We start from the raw sequence: 26,666 nt of genomic DNA on the forward strand, positions 1-26,666 counted from the left end.
TTATTATATTTAAATTTTGAAAATGCAACATCTAACAAGATCATATAAAAAAATTACTCGTACTCTTTAACTACAAAATGTAAAATGTAAAATATGAAATATATCACTGCCATTAGTTCAGAAAAGCGAGCAAGGTGATAGGACCTGATCGTGCAAACAAATATAATAAGTCCCTGCTTGCTTTGTAAAGCTTATTGTCCTTCAACCTTTGGAGATTTTTCTGGCCGAGAAGGCAGTATTAATTGTTTGTGTTAGGAGTCAAGTCCTACCCACTTGAATAGAAAGGAGATGACCACAGGTTAGGCTTGTTACCAAAGAACGAATTGCTTCCTTCAATACATCATATCCAAAATAATGATATCGCCCCCACACCAAAGCTCTTCAGTCCTGCGTACAGAAAAAAAAACACGAAAAAAGAAGAAGAAGATAATCCAAACAAAAGTATGTGCTTTATACATAATACGCGAACGGAGTTCACACAAAACTCAGATACAATATATTAATTCGAAAAACAATCCTGTGCGAGTAACAGATTGGACAAGGTAAAACCCCCTAACGAGAAACCTACTGCCGCTGGCTTTATATACAAAGAGCCTTCCTAATAGCAACCAAGCAGTTCGATCATTTTAAAAAAAAATTACCATCAATCTCAGTATTTGTACCCGGTAGTTCCTGAAACGGTCCAACTTGCGTCAAAAGCTCATCTTTTTGTCCTTACTTTGTAGGCTCTCAGCAGCTCTTACCCCCCCCCCCCCCCCCCAAGTGTGACAGGCAACGAGTTTTACATCTGGATGAACTCATCACATACCTTCATCTATCGTCAGTTGTATAGCATGTGACATACTTGATGACCCAGTTGCTAACAACCTTCTGCTAAACCCAATGAGAGGGCAAGGTAAATTTGGGAAAGCAAAAGGGAAAAAAAAAAAAAAAAAAAAAAAGAGGGGTCCCGATGCTTTCCCATTAAGGGGCCAAAAGCAAGTACAACTCTAGGAAGCAGGCTAAGTTTCACGCAACAGTGCCATCTAATGCTTTGAGAGTGCTTCGGCGCCATGTAGCTGTGTCTGGGTCAAATTTCAGCTCCCAAGTAGGCCAATAGTGTAGATCCTGCTTGAGCGTGAGGACTCTGGGCTTGCCATTCAGATGGATTGTCCTCACCCGAACAAATTCTCCATGTTCCAACTCCTAAAAGTTAGAGAAAGAAATTACATGGTTATCTAAATTATCCAACAACATCTAACCTATCATTTATTAGACCAGCAGACACGGCTTTTCTCTTAGAAATTACAGAAAGGACATAGAAGAGTCAAGGAATCAAAAAGTATGTTACAGATTATGGGCATTGAAAGTGGATTTAAGTAGTTTTCTGAAGAAAACAAACTGCCATACCACTCAAGGTGATTTGTTGCTTAGTTAAAAGCAATTGCAGTCGAAGTCTATTCAACAGTTTGGAATCTGAGATTCGCTTTTTCTTTCGGTTATACTTTGAACAACCTTTTCTTCAGAAAATTAAATGCACTTATAAAACAGATCTTTTAGCTTATTTTACATTTCAGAACAGGGATAAACAGATCTTTTAGCTCATTTTACATTTTCATAACAGGGATAAACAGATCTTTTAGCTCATTTTACATTTCATAACAGGGACTAAATCAGCACAGCTTAGGCAGTAATACAAAAACTTAGGAAGTTTTCTAACCTTAAGCTCTGAAGATAATTCATTCAATTACTGGTTTTATGCTTCCCCTTTATTTTGCATTTAGTGAGGACTATTAACAGCATGTGCTCCCTATAGACTAATCACAGGATTATTTTATGCTGAATTAAATTGCCCAAAGGCATTTCTTTAGTTTTTGGAGAATCAACTGCAATTGAGATAACATTGAGTTAGCATTTTTCTAGACTTTCACATGGTATCAGTAAACACTGCAACTGCACGATTGCCACCCACTTTTACTAGCCTCACTTTTCTTCTGTTACCCATTCAGGCTTTTTCTTCTTACTCTTCTCCCCCATGTTGAGACTCTTGGTGTACTTTTTCAACTGAAGGAAAAGTAAAGCATTATTGAAATGATATAAAGAAAGTATACCTTTGTCACACTCACAAAGGTCTCTAGATCAGGTGTCAGTCTCCCATTGATTTCAACAATCCACTGGAGAGCATACAAACCATACCTATGTACTGGACTCCCATGACACCATCTGCATAATAAATGCAAAACTAAATAAATAATACCCACTTTTGCCTGCATGTTACCAGAGGCAGTGACCTTCCAGAAAAGTATAATGGATCTCAACAAGAACTGAAATATTCATAAGTTTGATAAATATCATTACCTGGCCACATAGACACCATGTCCTTCCTCAGGCAGAAATCCAAGTGTCCGCACAGCTGAGTGAGGATCTTGAACAACTGATCCACTCCAGTTGACCATCCGTGCTGTACCATTCCCACATCTCACATCTGTCCCCACCAGAAGATCAATCTCTTGACCCTACCAAACAGTGAAATGATATTTGTCAATCACTTCCAACTGAATCTCCACTTTTTCAAAAATTCAAACAACATCCCAAAAAGTGCAATAAGAATGGCATTCTTCCCTTGGTCTACCTGCCGGAAAATGGTCATATTAAGAAATCCCTCAGTGTCACCATGTTTTTCCAACTCTTGACAGGCATTTTCAACATCACGGAAGCAAGTGATAGGCTCTTTGTTGATTGCTAGCAGCATGTCACCTTGTTCCAACCTTTGCTCAGCTTTAGATCCTGCCAAGCAACCTTTCACTCGTAAGACTTGCCGTCTTATGGGATCTTTCTTGGCAAGTGCCTGCAATAAGACAATGTTACTGAGCGGTTAATGTTTTAAACATGGTCAATGAGAATTACCTACATCACAAAATGTATCAAAAGTAATAAGCGGAGAAGCAATCAGGAGAATTTCTATCAGAAAATGAAGGGATAAGATACCTGGACCCAGTCGTCACCAAGACCAAAACTCCTAGCTTTTGAAAGCAATGTAGGATAAAGTTCAGCTTCTAAAATTCTAACAAGAGGCATTGGTCGTCTCTTGCCATTGATGAGCAAAAGTGGACCGCCGATACCATGAACAATCTTGTCAAGGACTTGATTGATTGCATAGATTGGTATGCCTCTTACAAATTGGTGATCTTCAGATGAGCTACAACCATACTTAAGCTGAACAGGAAATAGACAGAAAATAATTAGCTATAGGTAATGTAGCCATGATTTGCTTCAAAAACACAGTCAGCCTATTGCATACCTGAGTTGAAAAGCTACCCCAAAGTGCCTGTACCCTCCCACGTTCATCAGTTAAAACTCCAGAAAAAGTACTACCAAAATCTAAAAGACAACAAAGTTAAGCTATGGATGAGCATACAAATTCTAGAGGGAAAACATGGTTTAAAGAGAGGGACAGAATATCTATAAGAATAAGATAAGCACACATTCTAGTAGGAAAATAAAAGTTTAAAGAATGAGATAGAATATTGTAAGTATACCAGTATCAAGCTCAATTACTTCCATGTTCATTGCTCGGTAACGAGGGCAATCAGCAGATCCAATATTTAAAGCAGCGCAAGGGTTGGTGACAGAGGATTTCCTTGATGTTGCCTGAAGACTTCGACTTAAACCAACAAGATAGACCGAGTCTCCTCGACGTAACGCTGGTTCTGCAATTAAGAGAATAAAAAATACGTGTGGGATTAGTACAAGGCATTTGAGATGATCAACAATATTTTTATTTTTTAGTGATGATTATATACATTCTACACCCCAAACTGTGGTGAGACTTGAACCAAGGCCATGCACTAAAACCCGGCCCATATGGCCATTGAGTCACATCCCATTTGGACACTTCCATTTTAACCATTTCAATATACCATTAAAAGTAACAACGTGTTAAATTCATCATTTCTTGGATTAAAAATGCATCCCACCCTACAATGTACTCGTTTCAATATTAATAATCAGTCACAAAAGCCAACCAGCAGATGTGGTATAAAGAACCATGGTCAATATCAAACAGGAAAGAAGGATTTACCAACAACTTTTTTTCTTTTTTCTTTTTTGTTTTTTTGTTTTTGGGAAAGGGACTTGCCAACATCTTTTATTATTCTAAGAAAAAAAGCACTCTGCTATTGCTATTAGTATTACAGGAACCCCTGAGCAAGCACATCCATGTGAGGATTGAGTTTTTGTTCTTGTCCACCATACAGCTTCATAGACAATTTCATAATTCCGCTTATCTTAGTGCATCCAATGGGGATTTGGCGTTTTCAACCCTCATGTATTTCCCCCCTTCATCTGATAGTGTCTTTGTTGGATTCTTGCTAGTTTTATGCAAGTTGGAATTAGCTTTACAAGTAAGTTTTGGCGTATGTTCAGGGATAACTGCCTGCTTCTAGGAGAGAGCCTCCTAGCAGCGCTTTTAAAGGGAAGGAGATAGTCTACAATTCATAAGCATGTTGAAACTTTTAGCCCATATTCAAGGAATATAAAGGTAATTATCTCACATTAAAAAATAATTGAAATCAAATTCAAGGAAATAGATATTTTCCAGGGAGCATTATCATATTATTCAATTCATGAAGGGGGAGTTTGTGAAAAACGTTAGTTTAATGTGAATTTGGTATGAATTTAGCTGCACCCTTGGTACCTTTCTTTATTGCTTATACCTCTTGCAATAACAAAACAAACTACATCTCAGGCATACTCAATGTTCAAGAAAATACAAAAAAAAACAAATGTACAACTTTTCTTATCAAAATTCTAAACCTATGGGTATCATCTTGTGAATAAAAGAGAAGTTTGCCTTCCAAAGAAAAATGAGGGCTTAGGAATTAAGTTGTTCAAGCTGATGAAAGACGTGCTTCTTGCTAAAAAGCAATGGAGATTTGAGACTGAGTAATTGTTCAGGGGAAGAAACATTCTCTCATTTAACAAAAATATTCTCAAGATGATTGACTTTTCTCCTTATACCATCTTTAGGCTTGCATCTAGAATTTTGAAATAAATTTGTAAACTCGAGCCATCTATCATGCAAGGCCTGCACATGCATGTGAGAACTAGAGATTGAAATTCAGGTTTAATAAGTGCATTGGTCAAATGACCCTTGTGGAAGCATTTCCTCTTATTTTCAAAAAGGTATTAAATCATGATGTTTTATTCTGGAGTCATATTTTTTAGTTGGTATGCAAATTACTTGGGACCTGCATGGTGATGAGGAAACTTTTGAGGTTACTTGTTTGATTGAGATCTTTGCCAATCAAGGTCTTGGCATGTGTGGATTGAATCAATTAATTTGGGATAAGGATGTCCGAAATGGAAACGCAATTGTTTCCTTCCGGCGAACGCGAGAGAAAAATGGGGATGTCATTCACATCCTCTCCCGATCCAGCCCGAAGAACTCTTCCAATCAGAGCCGCATAAGATTTCTTGGCCATCTTTGACAAGATCCAGACAGGTAAGACGGGCAGAAGCTTTGGAAGGTCCTTTTTCACGGGCGACTTGGAATTTCAACTCCATATCCAATATCACGGAAGCCAGCTCAAATACGCCATCACTCAACGCCGCAGATCGTTGGTATGGTTTTCTTACCCCAAAGCCCTAATTTTGGACTTGGCTGAAAATTTTTTTGCCTAACCTTGCTGTGAGTCCTCAAAATTCCAACCTCTCCCCCTCCCGCTATCCCCATCCAGAAAAAATATTAACCCTCCCGAGCCGCCCATACTACCACCCCCTCTACAAAGTTCGAAACCAAACGCCACTCTTCCACCCCCTCCCCCTTCAAATCCTACAACATGAAAAACACTATTCTCTTACCCTCCCGACCCAAGCTATGACCAAAGGAGTGCGCCGGCTATCCCTGGCTGCAGTCATCTTTGTCCATCCATCCAACAACTCTGGCAAACAAATAAGACACATGATTCATGGAAGAGTGCCAACGATCGAAGTCCAAGCCACTACTCAGATTCAGGACAAACAATGGCTTATAGTCTTCAACTCAGTAGAAGACCAACAAAATATGCATAAACTGAAAAACGAAGTGGGATCTCCAATCCTGAACATGGAAGACTGGACCTCTGGCCTCACAATCCCCCTTTCAGGCCACGAGGTGGTTGTTCGAGGCATTCCCGTGGAGCTACAATGCAGAGACACTCTGGAATGCCTCACGAGCATCTTCGACGAACTCATCTGGGCAGAAGAACAACCGACATTCATATACTGGGAGAAACTCCTCCTCCGGCCAAAATCTCCGGTAAGTGGCACTCACTATGTAAACCTTATCTCTAGTGAAACCAATACTTGGGTCATCCTAGAGTTCGAAAACCTGGTAATCCTCCCTGCCATGGTTTCTGACTCGAAAGGTTTCCTGCCGTCCAACTCAGTCTGGGTTGACTCAAAAAATCCCAAAGTTAGCTCTGAACCTGGCTGGCCCTGAGTCAAACTGGAACCAAGCAAACAGGGAACCACCAAAGGAGCCTACAAGGATAGTTGTCCCGAACTCGAATTCAAATTTCAAAAACAAAAAAACCTCAGAATCACCCCCTTTCATCTCATCTGAACCGAACCAGCCTGCCAAATCAAACGTCTTTCCGCCACCCTCGGTCAGACCGCCCTCCACCACACCGCCACCCTCGGTCAAACCGCCCTCCACCATACCGCCACCTGTCAGCTAGGTTGACAGTGCCCAGTTCCTGAAAAATCTCCCCGTCGCACATTCCCCGAACACCAACCCCCTTGAATCCTATGCCCTTTCAACTTCGATATCCCCACTTGCTCTGACACCTCACTTGAACACTCAAGCCATCCCAAACACGTCACCGGCCAAATCAAGGGGGGCAGATATCGCCCAACTTCCAAGAAAAAATCTTCCCCCTGCACTATCCTCGAACTCCTCCCCACACCCCTGCCCCCCCGAATCCTGCGCCATCAGATCACCAATCCCTCCTCCTCGAGCCCTGCCCCTAACACTTGTCCCATCCATACCCTCTCAGCCCCCTACTTCAGCACCCCCTTTACCTACTCAGATATCCACCTCGAGCGCCGCCCTCTCCACCTCCTCGATTCTTCCGCCACCTGATCTGATTCCGAGGAATATCTTCCCCCTGATCAATGTCCCTCCCTTGAGCTCTGAAAAGACCCCTCCTCCCTTCCCAATACAATCTTACCCCACTCAAGAACTGCGCCTCTTACACATTCCCCAAAAACACAACCTCCCCTGCCCCGCCGCCGTCCAGTCAGAAAAAAACTTCAAAATACCCACCCATTTTCTGTGATCTAAACCTACCTGATCCTTCTGACTCTTGTCCTGTCAATGGACGGGAGATTGTTCCAATTGTCTCGAACTTGACTCTGTCTACATGTCATCTCACACACACTCCAAATTTCTTCACCACCTCTGCCACATCGAACCACCAAATCCCCAACTCCCCAAATAGTCCTCTTAGTACTACCATTTGGCAATCGCCCACCCTTCCGTCATCCACCCAGAATAATGATTCCCCAACTGATGACAGGTCAGACTTAGGATCCTTCTATGATGTAGAAGATCGGTGGGTCTCAAAGCCCAAGGACTGTCCTAATCTTATTGCATGGCACAATCACTTCACCCTGCCAAATAAACGGCTGCCTATTTGTTAAAATACCATCTCCCCCCACATTCTTTGTTCAACCCCTCTGGCGATTGTTAAGCCTAAGTCTAATAATCCAATGGAGGCCTCAAGTTCCGCCAACAAATCTCCCATCTCCCCCTTTGCTCTCACATACTCCAGAAGAACTCCGAAAAAAAAAAGCCTCCCATCACCCCCTTTGCTTTCTCTTATTCTAGAAGGAAGAAAAAGAGCAAGGCCAAAGAAAATAGCCCGCCAAAACCAAGCACTCCTAAAAGCTCTCCACCTAATCCCCTCCCTCCAAGACCTAATTATCTGGCAAATTTCTCTCAGATCTCCTAGACTGAGGCTCAAGACGACTTCATCCAGTTCCTCAAAGATCAAGACCACAAGTACCCTCCCCAGGAATTTGAGGAAATGACAACGTGAACGTGGGAATTCTGCAAATATTACCACGACTATCTCCAATGCCCAGGCCCTGTGGTATTTGGTGGAGTTATCCATGAAGGTAACGGCATTCTTCTTTTCTCTTTCGCTAGCCCAATCGGAATCTCAGACTCAACCACTGCTGAGCTCTCCGGTTTACTTAATGGGCTGCAGATCTTCAATCGCCATCTAGTGGGGCCTCTTTGCAGTGAAGGTGATTCTAAAATTGTTATCAACTGGTGTGCGAAGTCAGCTCTTCCTCCATGGCGACACAGGGATATGTTTTTTGATATATGTAATTTAATTTCTCTTTTAAATTGTAATTTGAAGCACATTCCTAGGTCAGCTAATCATTTGGCTGATACTCAGGCTAAATTAGGTGTTTCACTCCAACACCTTGTTGTGGAGGAAGGCCCTTTTTAGGTAGGTATTATACTCTTTACTCTTTTAATAGCTTATACATCTTCATTCAACATATATATATATATATATATATATATATATACACATCTTTTTCAAATAAAATAAAATAAAAAATAAACTCGTTAGTTATACTTGTGAAGTTGGGTCCAAGGCTTATCCCAAAATTACTAGCCATCTTAGGAAACCTCTTTCCCAACTAAGAAACTCAACATATTAGTTCTCACTAATCCATGTGGGACTATTATTTAACACTCCCCCTCACGTATAGGCCTTCTAGGCTCTTACATGTGGATAATTTGGATGGAGGCCCATATACAAGTACCTACTCTGATACCATGTGAAGTTGGGTCAAAGGCTTATCCCAAAATGACTAGCCATCTTAGGAAACCTCTTTCCCAATTAATAAACTCAACATATTTGTTCTCACTAATCCATGTGGGACTATTCTTCACAATTGAAGGTTTTAAGTAATTTGGCATCCTACACTCCTTTTTGGAAAATCCCAGCACCTAAAGTCATTTGTTTACTTTGGTGCATGGTTATGGCAAAACCCTACTCTTCATCATTACTTCAGATGGGTTTTCAACTTGTTCATACAGAGCAAGCTTCATAGGAAGATCAATAATCTCTGAATCGTCTTTTCATTTATCTTTTCTCAGATGGGTTTTAAAAGTTCAGTTTGATTTTCTTTTTTAATTTTGAGAAAGAGCGCATTGTCATTGAGACATCCTGAAGGCAAACAGCTAGAAAACAGGGGGAGTGGTCCCTTACAATGAGAGATTGGTGGTAAACCCCCTCCTTAGCTAGGAGTCAGCCATAGAACTGGCTGATCTCAGGACATGGTTCCAAACAATTACATTCTCAGCAAGGTCCATAACTTTGTAAAACAGACACCGCAACCTCCAAGGAGGGGAACTCTTCTTGCTACACCAATTGATTACCACAAGGGAATCACCTTCTACCAACCATGCAATCTGCACTTGAAGATTTTCAGCCCCTGCACAGGGGCAGAAAGCTCCACAAAGGTGGAGTCGGCCAAGCACAACAGACCAGAAAAGGTCAGCAGCACATTACCATTATTGAATCTGAAAACACCTCCAAAATCTGCCAGACCAGGGTTCCCTAGAGTGATGACATCAAAGTTTAATTTGATGCAGCCCGGAGGAGGGTCCCATTAAGTTCAAAGTTTAGTTTGAATTGTTGTCTTCCTCATTCATTTTAGAAACAATCCATGGGCTAATAGAAAGACAAAGAAGATTAGTGGCACCACCTCCCTGTTGTCATTTCTTTTGAGTTCAAAAGATGTAACTGCCTCACCTTGGACGGAAAAAAAATAAAATAAAACAATTGGGAGTGTAGTGCACCAAGTGCTCCATCGTGTTCTTTCTTGGGCAAGTAAAATTTCTGACTTTTACCATTTATCTGGAGCTATTACTAGGAACTATTGGAGGACAGTGGTGGCATTCATAGTTTCAAGTATGGGAGTGCTCATGCATGAACTCTACCTACAAGATAAATAAAATTACAGCTCAAGAAGAAATCTGGGACCATCTGGTGGAGGCAGTGTCATTCATGGTTTTATAGGAAGTAATCTTTCTTGTATTTTCTGCTCATTTTGGATGTGGTACAAGAGGGAAATTTAGTTCAGGTAGGTTAGGAATGAACAGAATCAATGGTTCAGGTTTAAAGAGAAATTTATTCTATACTAAATTCATAAGAAAATTTTATCATAAGAAAATTAATTCACACCATATCGGGCCCTTAAGTTGACATAAGATAAGGCCAAACTAGACATAACCCAATAGAATTGAGTATGGGCCTGGTCTGATGACGAGGCCCTGGGCTCACATTGTCCAATCACTTGGGGGCATAGTTCCATATTCTCAAACTGCCCCCAAGTGATGCAATCACATGAAAAAACATGAACCTAGAGCCTGTTTACCAGACCAAGCCATTTTTCTAATAGAAACAACCCTAATAAAATTAAAACAAAAAATGTAACTAAAACCCAAAAGAATAATTAATGTTCAGTCCCTCAATCTACTAGAATTATGAAAAGACGATTTTAGGCTCCCCATAGAGCCATATAGTCAAAATTTTCTTCTTCTTTCTTGAATGAACTTGAACCTCTCGATCACCATCACTTTCAGGAGTAAGGATTCCACAGGCTCAAATATGTGGCCCTCTTGCATAGTCTTTGTTTACATCGATTAGTTTGAGATTAGCTGTGTGCACACTCCTAAAGAAGCCAACAAATTGGCTAATTCCCATGGGAGAGAATTTCCCAACAGAAACTTGTTATGAAGGATTCTTATCCACTTCTGCATGTATAGTGTTTTTATATTTTATTTCTTAAAATGTTGTATGGCTTGTTATTCAAAAGAATGAAAAATTACATAAGGGAGTTCTGCTATAAGAGGAGAGAATTTCCAATTACAAGAGAAGGTCTAGATACACCTCTTTGGCTTGGACATCAGACATACTGTTAGCGAATCTTAAAATTTGCAACCACGAAATTTCTAGAGGAAAGTGTTTTTAAATCATCCCTCCACCTGTTTGAATTAAGAGCCAAAAATCAATTACTTGATTATCCACCTTCCCATGTAAGTGCTCTTGATAGAAACAGGACCATCTCGGTTTCTCATCAACTACAGATGCACAGGCTTGTTAGTCTGGAGTTCATGAATCAATCAACCTAAGATATAGATCCTGGAGACAAGAGAGAAATACTGGTACTTGTTGCAGCAACATCAACCTCAAAACCAAATGTATGATCGAGATTGACATCATTGCAGCACCAGAAAAACAACTCTAAATCACCAATTTCTAGTGTTGCATGATGGTCCTGTGACTTGGATGAAGAAGAAGAAAGACCAGTGATATAGCCCCCACCGTCAGAACCAAGGAATGAGAAGAGAGGCAGCTACCACCAGAAAAGAAATAGGCAGAAGGGAGGAAAAAAGAGAAAGAAGGGAAGAAGGGGAAACACTACAATTCACCAATAATAAAAAGGTCGACGCCTATCTCTGTTCAACATGAATAGCTGTTTACCAATTATCTCATACTTGAAGTTCCTAAATGAATTTTATAATCAAACAAGGCAAACCTACTTGGTCAATTTTGAAACGACAGGTTGTTTTATCTGTGTCAATGAACCTATAGTGTCTCCTACTAAAGTATTTAGATTAACATTTTTTTAATTGAATTTTACAAGATAGCTAGAAATATATTTATGTTAGAGAGATAAGAGCATACATTACATCATTACAAGCCAAAAACACATTAACAAAACAACATGGAAAAGAGAAGCAAGCTACATCCATGTATGGGAATAGTCTCCCACAACAAGATGTTGTTGAGAAACCTGCCCTCCAGCTAAGGTATCCGCTAGATGACCGGCACTACATGTGAGCCGAAACCACCTCAAGATCTACTTTCCTCAAAAAGAAGACCCCAGTGTGGGTCAAGTCTTTTTCATTGATCATAATTAGGGCTCAAAAGTAGTTCATCTCAATTTGGAAAAGCGATTTCCCCATTGCAAAAAATTTCACTAAAAATTTGGTTCGAACAACAATTTTCTACAAACCCCCCAATACCTTAGTGAGACTTGAACCCAATACCTCACACTGACCATTGAGCCAAGTTTAGGCCCAGAAAGATACCTTGTTTTCTCGATTTCATTTTTTATTTTGAAAAGGAACTGTAGGAAAAATGAAAGACACTCTCAAATGGCAATGATTATCAAACTCATACTGTAATATAATTACATTCTACATTACAAAGTAAACACCATATATTCTTTTAAAGCTGAAACTTGAATCACTTCGACATCAACTGACCTGGAAGAAGTTCAGCTGCACGAACAAGTGAGGCACCTGCTGAACCCAAGGCAGAAGGATCATAGGCAACTAGAGCATAGTTGTGAACAGGGTGAAGGAAAACTACCTATCAAGTCAAAGACTAATTAGCTTTGATATACAACAACAACAGCATACACTGAACTACACCAAGCATAATAGACTTACTTCAGCAGGGATCTCCATCGGAAATGCAGCGAATGAGATCATAACATCAGAAACAGATACTGAAACTGTATTCTTGTCCACAGCAACCAGTCCCATTGTCTGAGAGTGATAAATAATAACACCTGTTTCAAAAACATGAAATGCTCAAGAAAGCAAAGTCACCAACTATCAAGTGAAACATTTACCTAGCTAAACTGAAAGAATGTACACAAAGAACGAAAAGAAAGACCTGTGCCAAAAAAATGTTGAGAATGCACACCATCAAGCATACAAGATGGTGGGACATGAACCTGAAACTCAGTCCAAAAAGAAAAATCAACCAGGGATCTGTGAATGGATATGTCAATGTAAAACATGCATATGCTTAAACAGATGACAAACCATAATGGTCTATATCTATTTTATGGATGCTCGAGTATACAAATTTGAATAAACAGGCATAAAAGTGAATATGCTTTACTTAAAAAACTGCCAGTTTTAGTACTAGTAATTCTACTGTTTGAAAACATTGTGAATTTGCTAAAGAGTGGGTGAACACAAGCAGGCCCGCAAAGGGGAAGAAGCAGAGAAGTGCAAAAACGGCAGGTGAAGCAAAGAGTCCACACTAGATACATATAAACACTAATAGAAAGAAACCACAGTGGGAAAAACTAAACAGAAAAAAAAAAGCACATAGATGATGGGCATCACCCACAACAAGATGCTGTTGGCTGACACCTTTTCCTAGCAAGAAAATCTTAGTGTTAATAATCATGAGAGCAAATTAGCTTATGGTAGATATGCTTTAGGTCTAACCTGTTTTTTAATCCAACTATGTGACGTTAAAACGCAAAAAACAATATTTTTTACACAAATCAATCGCAACCAGAAAAATAAGAAAAGAAACTGATGTAGCCCAAGGACAACATAAATACCATTATATCTAAACACACCATATTGTTCCTTGTTTAGTTACCCTTCTACTTTTCTATTTTCAATATGTAGTCTAGCCCACTGATCTGCTCCTTTTGTACTCCACTAATAGGGTGCTCAAGTTGATGTGATTAGTAAGAAAAGGTTCAGAGACAGAAAATCTCATTTATCCCACTTCTGATTCCCTTCTGTTCTTCAATTTTATTGCTCTACCAAGTAATTTAATATATATCAGTTAGACAATAAGAAGATACAGAAATATATGGTATGTCTCTGGCAAATTTGAAGACCACTTCTAAGCCTTCTCCTTAACCCAATTAAAAACTGACAGATACATTATACAACTCAAATGGTATAAGATGAGAAAAAGATGTCAAAATGTTGATCAGTCTGCAACATACAAGTATGATTATCTAAATGATAGTACCTCAAACATTACAAGGGTAGGCTCTATGACTTGCTCTGCAAGTGAAGCATTTGCTGTTGCTCTACCTCGATCATCCAAAAGCCCTCTATTTCCCAAGGCAGTGCTGTCCTCCATGGTTAATTCTCTAGGTTCATGCATAAGAATGCCATCAGATGCAACAATTCCTTCAGATACTGAATCTTCATCTACTCGCCTTCTTTTACTTTCAGTATTACAATCTTCACGGGAATGGGATTCCTCGTTAACATTTTCATCACTAGTCTGCATTCTGTTGTAGTCATCCCTCAAATCCTTGACAGTATTCTGGAATGCAGGTTCTATAGGATCCACATCACCAGAAACTGATGTTGCATTTTGACATGAAATGCCTTTCCCATCTGAAAGGATACTTGATGAGAGCAGATGGGCTTCAGGGGGGAGTGCTGGCCTTTGTATCCACAAACCAGAACTGTCATCACGAGTATAAATCTGAGGCGGGGCATACCATTCATGCCGGTCAACTGTGACCAAGACAGACTGCAAATCACAACAGGAAATGTTAGAAACAAGAAGATATGTTTAAAAGTAATGTGAAAAGTTGAAATAATGAAAAAGTGGCACAGGAAAATGTAAGGGAAGAAATGGAAGTGTTCAAAAGTGGCAATTTTGTATTTTTTTTTTTGAAATGATGCTGAATTTTATTAAGACAAAAGCTCAAAAGAGCAAATTACAAAGGGGGGAAGTCTTCCCAAACAATGAGAGATTACTGGGAAGTTCCGAATTTTGCTAATTTATCAGCCAAAGAGTTGGCTAATCTAGGAATGAGATTCCAATTACATGAATTGATGACACAATGTCAGCAATACAATCAGTGATAGGCCAGTGGTGCCAAGGGGGGGAGCTATCTTTTGAATAGTATTCTCAAAATCCCAAACCTCTCGAGTTTGACATGTGCTATCTAAGAATAATTGAATGACTGTGAGGTTCATGGAAACTTTCAAGTTTAGGGGATAGAATATGGACAAAGGAGACTCTTCTTGGATCTTTCCACTGCTACCTAGAAGAACTTACTTCTAAAAGCAGAGAATAAAAATGTTGAACCTCTGTTGAGAAATCACATGTATGCCAGTATACACCATGGATCAAGTCACAGGTAGAAAGCCAAAAACATGGCTCCACATACACATAAAATATGTCAACATGGAATTACCACTAGTTAGAAAAAACATCCAGGGATATTTTGATCATTTTACCACTTCAGTGGTTAATTTTCTTTATGTAATCTTATTCTGCATGTTAAATTATATCAGTGGTTAAATTTTTATGTACATAGGATGTGTAGTTATGGAGATATAAGGAGATTAAAGTTAATTAAGTGTAAAGGGCATTTTTGTAATTTGTAACTCAAGACACTTATTTAAGAAGTCTGCGAATTCGTGTACAGTTCCCAACAAAGCCTTTTCAGACTCTTCAGAAAATTCTTCTTCTCCTTTCTTCTTTTCTCTCAATTTTCTCCTCTCCTTCACCCAAATCTTGATTTTTACACCACCATTCAATGGATAATCAAGATTGTGTTGGGAAAATAAGCAATCCAAGTAGTCGGGAGTATACGAATCAAGAAAATCCATACAGAATAACACAAGTACAAAAATGAGAAATGTAGCAACACTATATTACATAAATGTGTCAGGTATGACCACCAAGCAAATACTATATCTAGACGCACCTTGTTTCGATGGCGATCTCTGTAGCTTACATATTCAAGAGGAACTCGAGCACCTCTAGACAACTTCTTAAGAACTGATAAAAAATCATCCAGAATAGTTATATCTTCTCCCAAAAATTTCTTAATTATAGCATGTCGAGGAACCCCTGCCCGAGTTAGCATGTACCTGATTTAGCATTAAAAATCAAACCTTTCAGTACAACAAAAAAAGATTACCCAAAAGGTAACCCCAACTCAATCAGGCAAAAGATAGTTAAATGAAGAATGCTACATTAGTGAGAACATTTAAGCAAATAATAATAAGTTATCAAATACAGCAGTTCCAATAGACACAAAATCTGCCATGCATATCTTGACGGAAAAGTGATGCCTCTACAATGACCTAACCACAGGTAAGGATGAGCTATTCCAAACCTAGCTTAAAGTCAAGAGAATCAGCTTATGTGAAGTACATGTAAAACAGATGAAAAAGGCAAATCAAACTGAGAAACCGCAATATCACTAGATACAAAAATAATATAGCATATAACAAGAGGTGACAATAGGTCGTCTCCTCTTGAGTGGATGGACACGCGACGGGAAGGAGTGGGTGACAAAGAATGCAACTGGCACTCTCGCTGCCAACTGGATACGGAAGACAATGGACTTCAGCGGATTTCACCAACAACAGCAGAGGAGATTATCCCTTGCTCCGATAGGGAGGATCGAAACAGATCTCTTGGGTCCGTGAGGGGAGCTCTATCGGTACTCTGGCAAGACGACGATGGCGGAGGGAACCAAGTTTTGATGGAAGAACAAAGTGGATGGACAAAGGTTCGAAGATAGAAACATGGAAGGATGGAACCCAATTCGAATTTGGTGCACCGTTTCGCTTTGGGCTGTATGGAGCTTTCTCTACTAACAGTAGCGGATAGAAAGGGAGATTTTATCCGCATTACTGTCAAAAAACAGGAAGAAGAGATCCTTCATATCGGTCCCGACATCTGTAGGGAACTCTTTTCTTCAGATTTTCGATGACGTAACTAGTGACTTTGCATTGGCGCCAAGATTACTGGGAGTTGAACATAGGCTTGATCTCTCTCTCTTTTAGTCTTCAGATACAAGAATGCCAAAGAACGCAAAATCGTACAATGTCGAGGGGACCTTGTCATGGCCAAAATCTATATTCCTAAGTGAGCCAGAGATTCTTTAAACTGAGAAACAACACCTCATGTTGTAGGCTATTAACAAAAAGGTACAACATGAAATGAAATATTGCAAGTTCGTGTTTTATTGCACAGTTCAAGAACACACACAAATGTGATAACCTTCAGATGTGTCAAAATAAAGAACTAATGTATCATTCAAAAGTGGGAAAAGAAAAAGAAAAAAATGCTGCCTATTTCAATATGTTCAAGAAATAAAAAATAGCGAAAGCTTAACCCAAATTTCAAATAAACTGGTAGATCATGTTTTTCACAAATCAACAACTATTTATTGAAACCTGAGCAATGGACCTACTTAAGATGAGTAAAAACCTTTCTAAGAACTTCATTGCAAATAAGTCAAAAGTCTTGAACAATTAAATAACAAAACAAAAACAGTCTTGAATAATGAAAGATAAAATGATTCCCATGAGTTAGCAGAAAGACTCATAGAAAATTTTCAATGGAACAAGTCAACCTAATCTTGAGATTAAGAGAAAGAATATAGAGCGACAAGAAAATCTGGCAGATTGAAAATACTAAACATCCCTCTCTACCGCAATAACACAACTTCGCTGATGGCTAGTTCTGCACACAGTGCAAGTAACAAAAATGCCTAGGTAATATACTCACCCTGGCTCTGTGACATAAACCAGACCACAGTGGAAACGAAAATTTCTTGCCTGCATATCAATATAAAACGTCATAAATATGGAAGCAATTTAGAGTAAATGGAATGTTTGAAGGAAGAAATTTCAAGCATGTTGAATCATATGCTCACAGAACAATTGAATTTCTAATAATCAACTTGGCCCATCATTAAATGAAGCATTAACAAATGATTTCTTTTTTCAGAAAATCAAGAATTGAGATGGGAATACACATAACAAAAAGTAACTTACCTGTTGATAAGAAAGTGGATGGATCACAGCACCGCTCACTTCCAAAAAGTAATTAGGAGTAATAGAATGCAAATCCTGAACCTGATGAGTGTAACACATGGGAGAACATTAAGAAATAGTACTGTCCACCCAGATGAAATTCCTTTTCCTTTTTTCCATGGAAGAAATAAATACCTTTAATTTCACCGTCAAGGGAATGCCACCCCTTTCTATCTGCAATTCCACACTCTGATCTACACTATCATCCAGTAACGACTCGAGTTTCAAAAATTGAGTAATGACCTGCACTAAAGTGTTCCTATGCATGTTATTTAAGCAGATCAGAGCTCAAGTATGATAATAAATAAAGTCACATTGAGCATGAGTACAGTGCCATTTCCCTCAAGCCTTTTTTTTTTTTTTTGAAAATGACATGCCCCAATCCACATCAACATGCATGTCTGAAGCTGCCATTCACAGCATCACACATTTCCCTTATGTTGAGCAAAGTGGCAGACTCCCATGAGCATCATGTCCAAAAATATGAGTTTTAAACGTGCATTAAGTGTCAAGTGGCATGGGTAAGACCAAGCGTTGCAATGGCAGGCTGCAGTTCACTCAAGCCAACATTCAGCACCCATGTGCACATTGTCTTCATGAAAATGTAGACCAGATAAGCAATTATTGCAGCTGGACCAAGGAACATGGATGTATCATTGTGTTCATTATCTCAACCAAATAAAAATGAGAAAGCATGTCAAGCATTTTCTTAATCCATCAAGAGTATACAATTATACAAATACCCTTAAAAGAAGTCTAACGAACCTGCTCATTCACTCGAATTAGCACATCACCTGGTTCCAGATGGGTATGTGCAGGACCACCTGGCACCTGTAATAGGCACATGATGCTTTTTAAGGATTAACTTATTTCCATTGTGAAATTCAATACACTCTGAAATTGGAAAAATAATGGATAATGCAGGAATACTCACCACAGAATCAACAACAAGCATTCCAGTCTCCTCAACAGGAGAAGCATGTCTTACCATCTACATGTAAAGCAGCCAATCGAAGACAACATCAGAAAAACATGTACAATCACCAAATAGTAAGAAAAACATATTATTTAACATAATATTAAAGCCTAATTAAAATAAGCTCTTTCAACATAAAAGAGATTTCATAGGTAGAATAGTTGAACCTGTTCTGTTTCACTTTGAAGACCAAGTCGACGTGTCTCATCAAATCCTTTATGAAGAAATGTCAACTACAAGATGGGAGTTTAGGTCCCAATGATATAAAACAAAACATTAAATATTGGATAAAAAAATCCTTGTGCATGCTTGAAATATTCAAGACCATTAGAAACAGTAGAAAGTGAAGTGCCACTTGAGCTCAACAAATGGCACTACAAACAGATATTATTGTCAATGACTAAACAAAATTAGGAAAGGTATTTGAGGGACATGTAGAGTAATAGACTTTCATTAGTGTGACGATACCAAGTACAAACAGTGATGCCTGCTAGAACAACAAACCTGTAGCGTACCACGAGGAATAGTTACTGCCTCCCATTTACTTTCAAATGCATGCTTCCCATTCTGTATAAACTTCAATGCTCTGACAACCTGCAGAAGAGAAAAAAACCAAAGCCGGACATAAACAACATTTATCTTTCTAGTAAAAGCATACAAACTTCATAAGTTCAAAAGCAAAATTCAAAAAACATGCAGAACTTCCAGACCATGGGAAGTTCATGGAATTCTTAAAATTTCAGTTTGCCTGAATTTAGCCCATAAAAGATATAAATTGTTTCTCAACCAAAATAAACATACCAAATATTCACAAGTAATTGAAAGTCTAAACCTAACTTCTAGTTATTTTTAGGATTTGCCCAAAGGCACCACAAGCAGTTATTGGACAATGGTTGTTCTTTAATTTGTTTAGCTAGTGTCTGTACACCTCTCTGTGTTAGTTCCTATTATTCATTTCTTGCTTCAATCAATCTAGGAGATTCCCTAACTAGAAACAGATTTGGAGAGGGCTAACACCAGTTTATATTATCATCCACTTATTGGATGTAAGTAAGATATATCAAAGGAGGAGAAGCAACAGGGATAGAGATGAGATAGGTAACATGAAAGGATAAAAGGAAACAGAAAATCAAGCAAGGCAGGAGAAGGAAAAAAGAAGGATAGCAGCAGACAGGAAGGATAAAGAGAAACTAGTTTCTTTAAAGTTATTATGGTTTAGTGACAAAGTTATAATTAGTTAAGTACAAATTCAAAGAAGCTATATAATGCCAAAGCACCAAGTAGGGAAAGTGTACGTTGAGAAGAAAAAAAAAAGCCTCTCCACCTTTGCGTCAATACATATTCTGGTAAAAGTATTTTAAAAAGTCAGACATTTTCCTGTAAAGTAAGAACCTCCTAGTTTCTGCAAACTTTTGATAGCAGCTTGTCACTTTAGGACCAAGTTGTGACATAATTCAGATGGCTTTGACGCATTTAAGTGTCCCTAGGAAAGCAGAGTACTTTTTCAACAACAAAATGAACCAAGAAGAACCCTGACAAACCTTTGCCTAAATCATTTTCAATGAACATTTTTTAAAAAGTATAAATTTTAACAAAGGAAAACAGCAGTAATAGAATCAAACGTTGTCCCTGCACAACTCTTGTGTCAAGCATTCCATATGACCCATATCAGAGTGCACACAACTTCTAAAAAAATTTAATAGAAAATTTTACATGCTCTATTTTCAACTAAAAAATGCTTGAAAATTAAGCAGGCAAAAGTCTAGAATGGTCACAGAGATCCAAATCTTATCCAACTATTACAAAGAGAGAAAACTACTAAAATTTTGCACAGCTTTATTAATATCTCAGTTTACAATCACTCATTGTTCTGTTCATAAATCTTCATGAGGTCATAACATCCAATACAAGAAGTTCTCATACAGTTGAAATCAAAAGGAAAAATAGTGACCACATTCTGAAATCGATCACTCTGCTGAAAGTCCACTGTTTTAAGTGGACTAGGGAGTGGTTTTGCCAGCCAAGAAACCATTCATCCTTTTTCACCCTTTCCAGCACTAGAAACAAACTTGTCTGCTATCAGCTCTGTAATTACCCAACCAAGTCATTTGTGATCCAGTACAAATGTTTTCAGATTCCAAAAGAGGCCCTTTAATAACATTGCTGAGCCCATAACCTCGACAAGACGTGAACACAAAATCTCACACTAGAATCCCATCCATCCTCCCCCCCCCCCCAACCAGCAATCCCCATGTGGCCATTGAGCCAAGGGCCAATCCACTAAATCAACATGATCTAGAAGCAGAACAATACCAGTACAATTAATTTGTCCTCTCCAGTCTAAGTACAAAATCAGGTAAAAGATAGAGCTAGGTTAAAAAAATTCACTAACACAGGCACAGACTACACATAAACGGGATCATGAGTTTGTTAGATGTAATAACATTGTTAAAGAATAGTCCCGCATGGATTAGTTAGTACAAAGATCTTGAGTTTATTAGTTGGAAAAGAGGTTTCCTAAATTGGTAAATCATGTTGGGATGGGCCTTGGACCCAACTTTACATTGTATCAGAGCAGGTACTATATGTGGGCCTACACCTAAACTATCCACTTGTAGAGCCACAATAGAGGACCTACACCTAAATTATTCACTTGTAGAGCCACAAAAGAGAGCCTACACCTAAACTATCCACTTGTAGAATCACAAAAGAGGCTTACACCCAAAATTATCCACTTGTAGAGCCACAAAAGAGGGCCTACACCTAAACTATCCACTAGTAGAGTCACAAAAAATGGCCTACACGTGAGGGGGAGTGTTAAGGAATAGTCCCACATGGATTAGTGAGTACAAAGATCTTGAGTTTATTAGTTGGGAAAGAGGTTTCCTAAATTGGCTAGTTGGGATGGGCCTTGGACCCAACTTTACAAATATAACCTTAAATTTTCGCCAACAGATTTTGCTTCAGTATCTTTTCTCTTTTACCTCATTAGGAGCAACAAGGAACAATGCTTTTTGTCACTTCAACACATTTAGAGGCTCATTACTAATATAAAAAGAATGTTTTTTGCTGAATAGATGGTCATGCCACGACATTACTTGAGAATGTATTAACTAATATAAAGAGCATGTTTTTGCTGAACTTGAACAGGATCAGTTCTACAAAAGATGGTCATATTCATAGTTTCACCTTCTGGTCTCATTTGTAGCAAAACCCTTCTGGGTTGAGAAAGTATTTCATGTTTGTACTCATGATCTAGACAATCAGGAAAAGAAACTCACACGCTCTAAAGGAAGGAAAAAAGCAGAAGCACTTGAAGATTTGCTCCCAGCATTCAAGGCGACAGCTCTTCCTTGCCAATCGATAACTGGGGAACCACTTGAGCCTCCTTTTGTCCCAGATGCAGCCTGAAGATTTTGAAGAAAAGATGGTGTGTCAACAGGAGGAAGGATGGGAACAATGGAAATTTGGTAAACAATCACATGAATTGAAATATCTAGCTACATAAACTTTCAAAAGATCCTCGTAGCATAAAATGATTCTGAACAGTATGGTCACCTAGAGACACATCAATCAGTTAAGACCTCAGATGAGGGCTTTCAAAAGATCCTCATCACATAAGATGATTTTTGTAAAATAATGTCACCTAAAGACACTTCAATCAGCTAAGACATCAGATGAGTGTTATCAGATAACTAACTGTTCCAACATGAGATGAATTTATCTCAAGCAAACCAAAAGATAGGCAAAAGTGAAACAAAAATTCTAGTAACGAGAAATTTACTAAATATGGCATGATATAACATGCAGCCCAGCCATCACTGTTCTTTTTAGGGTATGAACCTTCACAAATCTCAACAAACCATAAGAGCAATGAGCTCAAGAACATTTGTCCTTGATAAGAACTAGAAGAATGAGATGGCATACCTGCATATAGAATGTGTTGAAATCATTATATCCATCTCTGCACCAAATAGTTAAACCATCAGAAACATGGACAATGTTCCTAACAAGCAAGAAGAAAAGGAGATACAATTCCTAGTTTCTATCTAAAATAAAAAGCGTAAAGTACCAGAAATAAAAGTCATAGAGAAAGAGCTAAATACTTTTTATAGTGAGGAGCATCTCTATCCAAGCGTGCGAGGGTGCCGGCCAAAATAGAAACCTGCATTTTAAATCCAGTAAGGGCATATGCAGCTCCATACTTAAGATATACTTGCATTAGGTTATCATGAGTAAAACATGAACACAAATTATAGAAACAAGAAATAATATGGAAGCTAACAATGCAAAATCCCAAGCTATCTTTCTAGAATACTCTATATCATTCTGGCACAGACATAATCAACAAAGATAGGAAGTACACCTCAATGATGTGACTAGTTAGAACTGAAATAACCCTTCATTCAAAATCCTTAGTGTAAGTCAAGTTTTCCAAGGGAAGAAAATATCCATGAGAAGTTAAAAAAATTTACAAGTTTATTTAGCTTCTCTGGACTATTGATTTCTACATAAAGCTCTGCATGTAGAACTGAAATAACCCTTAATTCAAAATCATTAGCAGATGCAAGTTTCTCCATTGAGAAATAATATTCATGAGAAATTTAAAAAAGTTATAAATAGACTGCTTTGGGCTATTGATTTCTAAATAAGGCTTTGTATGTAGGTAAAAAGACATACAGAAGCAGGAATGAGCATCATCAATTCAGGACCATTAGAGACAGATGTACTTTTAGAATGGAAGCCATACAACCAACACAGAGAATTTATAAACTGCTATAGTTTGGAAAAGAAACAGGAGGAAAATTATTGATTCAAGCAGCTCAAAATACATACCTTCTCCCCACTATCATTACCAACCACTCGAATTTCCAGTCCAACACATGCAGCCTCAGGGGCAAGAGGAATCTCATCATAGCTAAGGAATTGTATTGCTGAAGGGTCATATCGAAAGAACCCAAAGTCATGAACCTAAAACAAGAAGAAGTCAATTATTTTATTCAGCAGGAGCAGAGATCGCACTGAGAATTCTGCATGAAATCCACGTTTGTGATAAGATTACAATACAACTCCATAGAAGCTCATTTGTTCTTGTGGCATCAGAAACCTTGGATAACAGGAAGTGCAAAGAAGAATCTCTTATAAGCACCACATAAAAAATCCCAAGGAACCCATCACCAGGGGCCTTCCGACATCTTACAAGCCTACCTGAATCCCCAACTCTGATAACATATGGTAATTGCATCACATCCTCTTGAAGTATATGATAAACTCCAAAAAAAATTGCGATTGAAAATACTAAACACAGTTTGGTAACACGTTACATGCATATTCTAGACAAAGCAATGACGGGATCAAAAATGTTATAATAAAACAAAATGGAGCAACTTTAACATGGAGCATTGTCAAGCAATGTGTATGTGTCAGTTGAGACCTGAGTGAACATAATCCATCTGGCACAACTAGATTGACAAAGACGTGATAAGCTTGTATTAGCCAAGAAGTCCCAGGGTTAGTTTTTTTAGCAGACAGTACATGTCACTTAAAGGAGACTGAATTTCAACCGGCCCCAAAAGTGGCAGTACCCTCAGTACTAGGAAAGGTTAAGACCTTATAATCGCCAGGGGTTTTACTCAGATGAAAGTTCAAAGAATGTGATTCAACTAAAACTCTTTTTTCTTGGAAAGCGTTATCCAACTAATAATACAACGCTGGAGAAGTGGAGATACACCAAGGAAGAGCATAAAAAAATTAAATTAAATCAGAGAGGAAATATAGAAATAAAGATGAAAATAAAAACTGTGAGACAAGATATCTTACTGGGTCTCTATACACGGGAAGCACTGGAATTTCCTCCCTGTTAACAAACATTGCCTCGGCTACCACAGGCCCTGGAAAGAAAAGAAAGAGAAAGATTTCCACTTCTCTTCTTTGAGAAGAATGAAAAGTAACCAATTCATACATGGGAAGAGAAGGGAAATTAACCTGGCTTAACAACATGCCGGTTTGTGACAATAATTCCACGGCGTTTATCTACTACAAACCCCGTGGCATAGCTCGCGCCAGCCACTTCCGTATCAAAGGCTCGAGAAGCCGTGGTCCGAAGCACTACAACGGCAGGAACCACCTTATTCAACGCGTTCCTCCAATCCTCAGTCGTTGCTACGTTTTCCTTGAATGGAGGATCGATATCCATACTCAATTCTTCTTTCAGGGAAGACTCCAACCCAGCTTCAACACCCGAGCCCAATCGTTCCAAAGGATCACCCATACTTGAATCCCGATTCTTAAGAAGAGCCTACTTATCACAAATCTCAATCAGTTAAAAAAAGCGAGGCGACGGATTTGATGAATTCTAATATACACAATGCGGACTTGGACATAGAAAGGGTTGACTGTACTAACTTTTACTGGATTTGGCAGATGAATCAAACACGAACCTTTTTACGAAAAAACACAGACAGGAAAAGAAACTGGAATCTACCGTCAACTTTCCCTCCCCCCAGCAAATCTCGTCGAAAGGAAATCGCAGGCGGCTAGAGGAAATATATGTAATTGAATAAATAAAAAGAGAGAGAGAGAAAAGAGACTAGATTCCAGAGAATTGGTATGAATGGAAATAGGCAAAAAAAAAAACGTAGCAGGAAAAGCGTCCTAGATTCCAGAGAGACGCATGAAAGACTGAAAGTTGCTCACGGTCGGGGTGCGCTGCTGACGTTTCAGCACAAAATTACAAAAGCAGCGGCTGCCTAGTAGGGAAGTATCTGAATGGAGTAACGAGTACGGAGGCGCTTCGCCCATGTGCGCTTGCTCGGACCGTGTTACTGGTGTTTGATGGGTTCGATTTGCTCTACGAAGCCATCACGCGCACTACCGCCAGAAAAGGGGCGGCTAAAAAATTTTCCTTTTCTTTGTACACTAGAAAAGCACTTTTGGCAGTAGGGCACCCATGAGTGATAAGATGTACAACGGCCAGTAGTAATTGTTGCATAAAGAAGCCTCTTCTTGCCTCCCAGGTTCAAAAGAATGAAACATAAGGTCAAACTGGATGTAAGAGAAATCTGATCATGCTTTTGATATTATTGCCTGAGTACCGTTTGCGAATTCATACTCCATATAAAAAAATGATGTTTATGCAAAAATAAGTAGATTATTGTGGAGGAGGCCCAAGGGTCAAATCTTTTACCAAGTAATTATATTTACTTGTGATTTTCTACATGTTTAGGCCACTGTCGTTTTCCAGTTCCTTTGGATCAGAGTTCGCGCTGCGAGCCATTGTCATCTTGATAAAATGTCAATATCAGGAAAGCAGAAAGAGAAGTGCGATTAATCGACCATTAGGTTATTCCATCTAAGACGGTGTTTACATAAAGAAGCCAGAAAAAGGACAAAATCAAGCTACTGAATTAGTCTCTTACAACGAAAACGTACAGAGTTATGGTCGATCCAATGGCTAGACCAGCTAACTCTCCAATCTGCAAAAGTATCTGAAATTAAGCAAGTTTGCAGATTAAATAGAAATAAGAGCAACAATTTAGATCATTAGACCAGTTATGCACTGCTCTATTGTCGATTGCAACGTCGGAGACAACTAACATCAAGAAGAAAGAGATTTCGAGAACGAGCGACTGAAGGTTGGATCCCGCTGGGATAGTTCCAAAGAAATGCTCCTTTCTTTCAAATATCAAACTCAATACAGCACTGGCGAGATGCGATCCACAAAGCTGTGCTATAACATAGCTTGGCACCTGTGGATATCGGTTGATTCTAATTTTCAGACCACGGATTGCAGTTGAGTTTGAATGTCCGAACAAGGACAAGTTTATGAAATTCCATGGGACATGCATTTAGAAGCTCGCATTTACTGATTTACTGAACAAAAGTGAGTTGTGATCATAAATCACTTCCTTCCAGGGAAACCGTGGGAAGAAGGCGAAGGTGATGGTAGCTGCCGTCGAATATATCATGTCCATGACGATGAGACCCCCAAGTTAGACAGATCCCTGGAAATGGCAC

General features: G+C 38.8%; 1 protein-coding gene across 4 annotated transcripts; it reads right to left on the reverse strand.

Moving 5' to 3' along the window:
* Positions 1–404: 404 nt before the first annotated feature.
* Positions 405–25,255, reverse strand: LOC137936356 (protease Do-like 7). Of its 4 annotated transcripts, none has more exons than XM_068780962.1 (26): positions 25,135–25,255; positions 24,636–24,948; positions 24,471–24,541; positions 23,487–23,621; positions 22,757–22,815; positions 22,578–22,614; positions 21,932–22,057; positions 19,155–19,244; positions 18,818–18,883; positions 18,609–18,665; positions 18,440–18,505; positions 17,810–17,917; positions 17,636–17,716; positions 17,367–17,416; positions 15,550–15,715; positions 13,845–14,360; positions 12,735–12,795; positions 12,506–12,627; positions 12,320–12,425; positions 3,519–3,689; positions 3,281–3,360; positions 2,968–3,195; positions 2,612–2,827; positions 2,338–2,495; positions 2,091–2,202; positions 405–1,185 (listed from the first exon to the last, which is right to left on the reverse strand). In XM_068780962.1, exons 2-26 carry the CDS (start codon positions 24,919–24,921, stop codon positions 1,009–1,011), a joined length of 3,345 nt encoding a protein of 1,114 aa, XP_068637063.1. In that variant the 5' UTR covers positions 24,922–24,948; positions 25,135–25,255; the 3' UTR covers positions 405–1,008. The 4 variants fall into 4 exon arrangements, with proteins under 4 accessions (XP_068637063.1, XP_068637062.1, XP_068637061.1 ...); XM_068780961.1 differs by having other exon boundaries at positions 25,091–25,255; XM_068780960.1 differs by having other exon boundaries at positions 25,056–25,255.
* Positions 25,256–26,666: the final 1,411 nt, after the last annotated feature.

Source organism: Aristolochia californica, unplaced genomic scaffold, assembly GCF_029961685.1.
Source record: "Aristolochia californica isolate CCGP_79_NKW_82.1479 unplaced genomic scaffold, dmAriCali1.0.hap1 SCAF_7, whole genome shotgun sequence".
NCBI classification, from domain to species: Eukaryota; Viridiplantae; Streptophyta; class Magnoliopsida; order Piperales; family Aristolochiaceae; genus Aristolochia; species Aristolochia californica.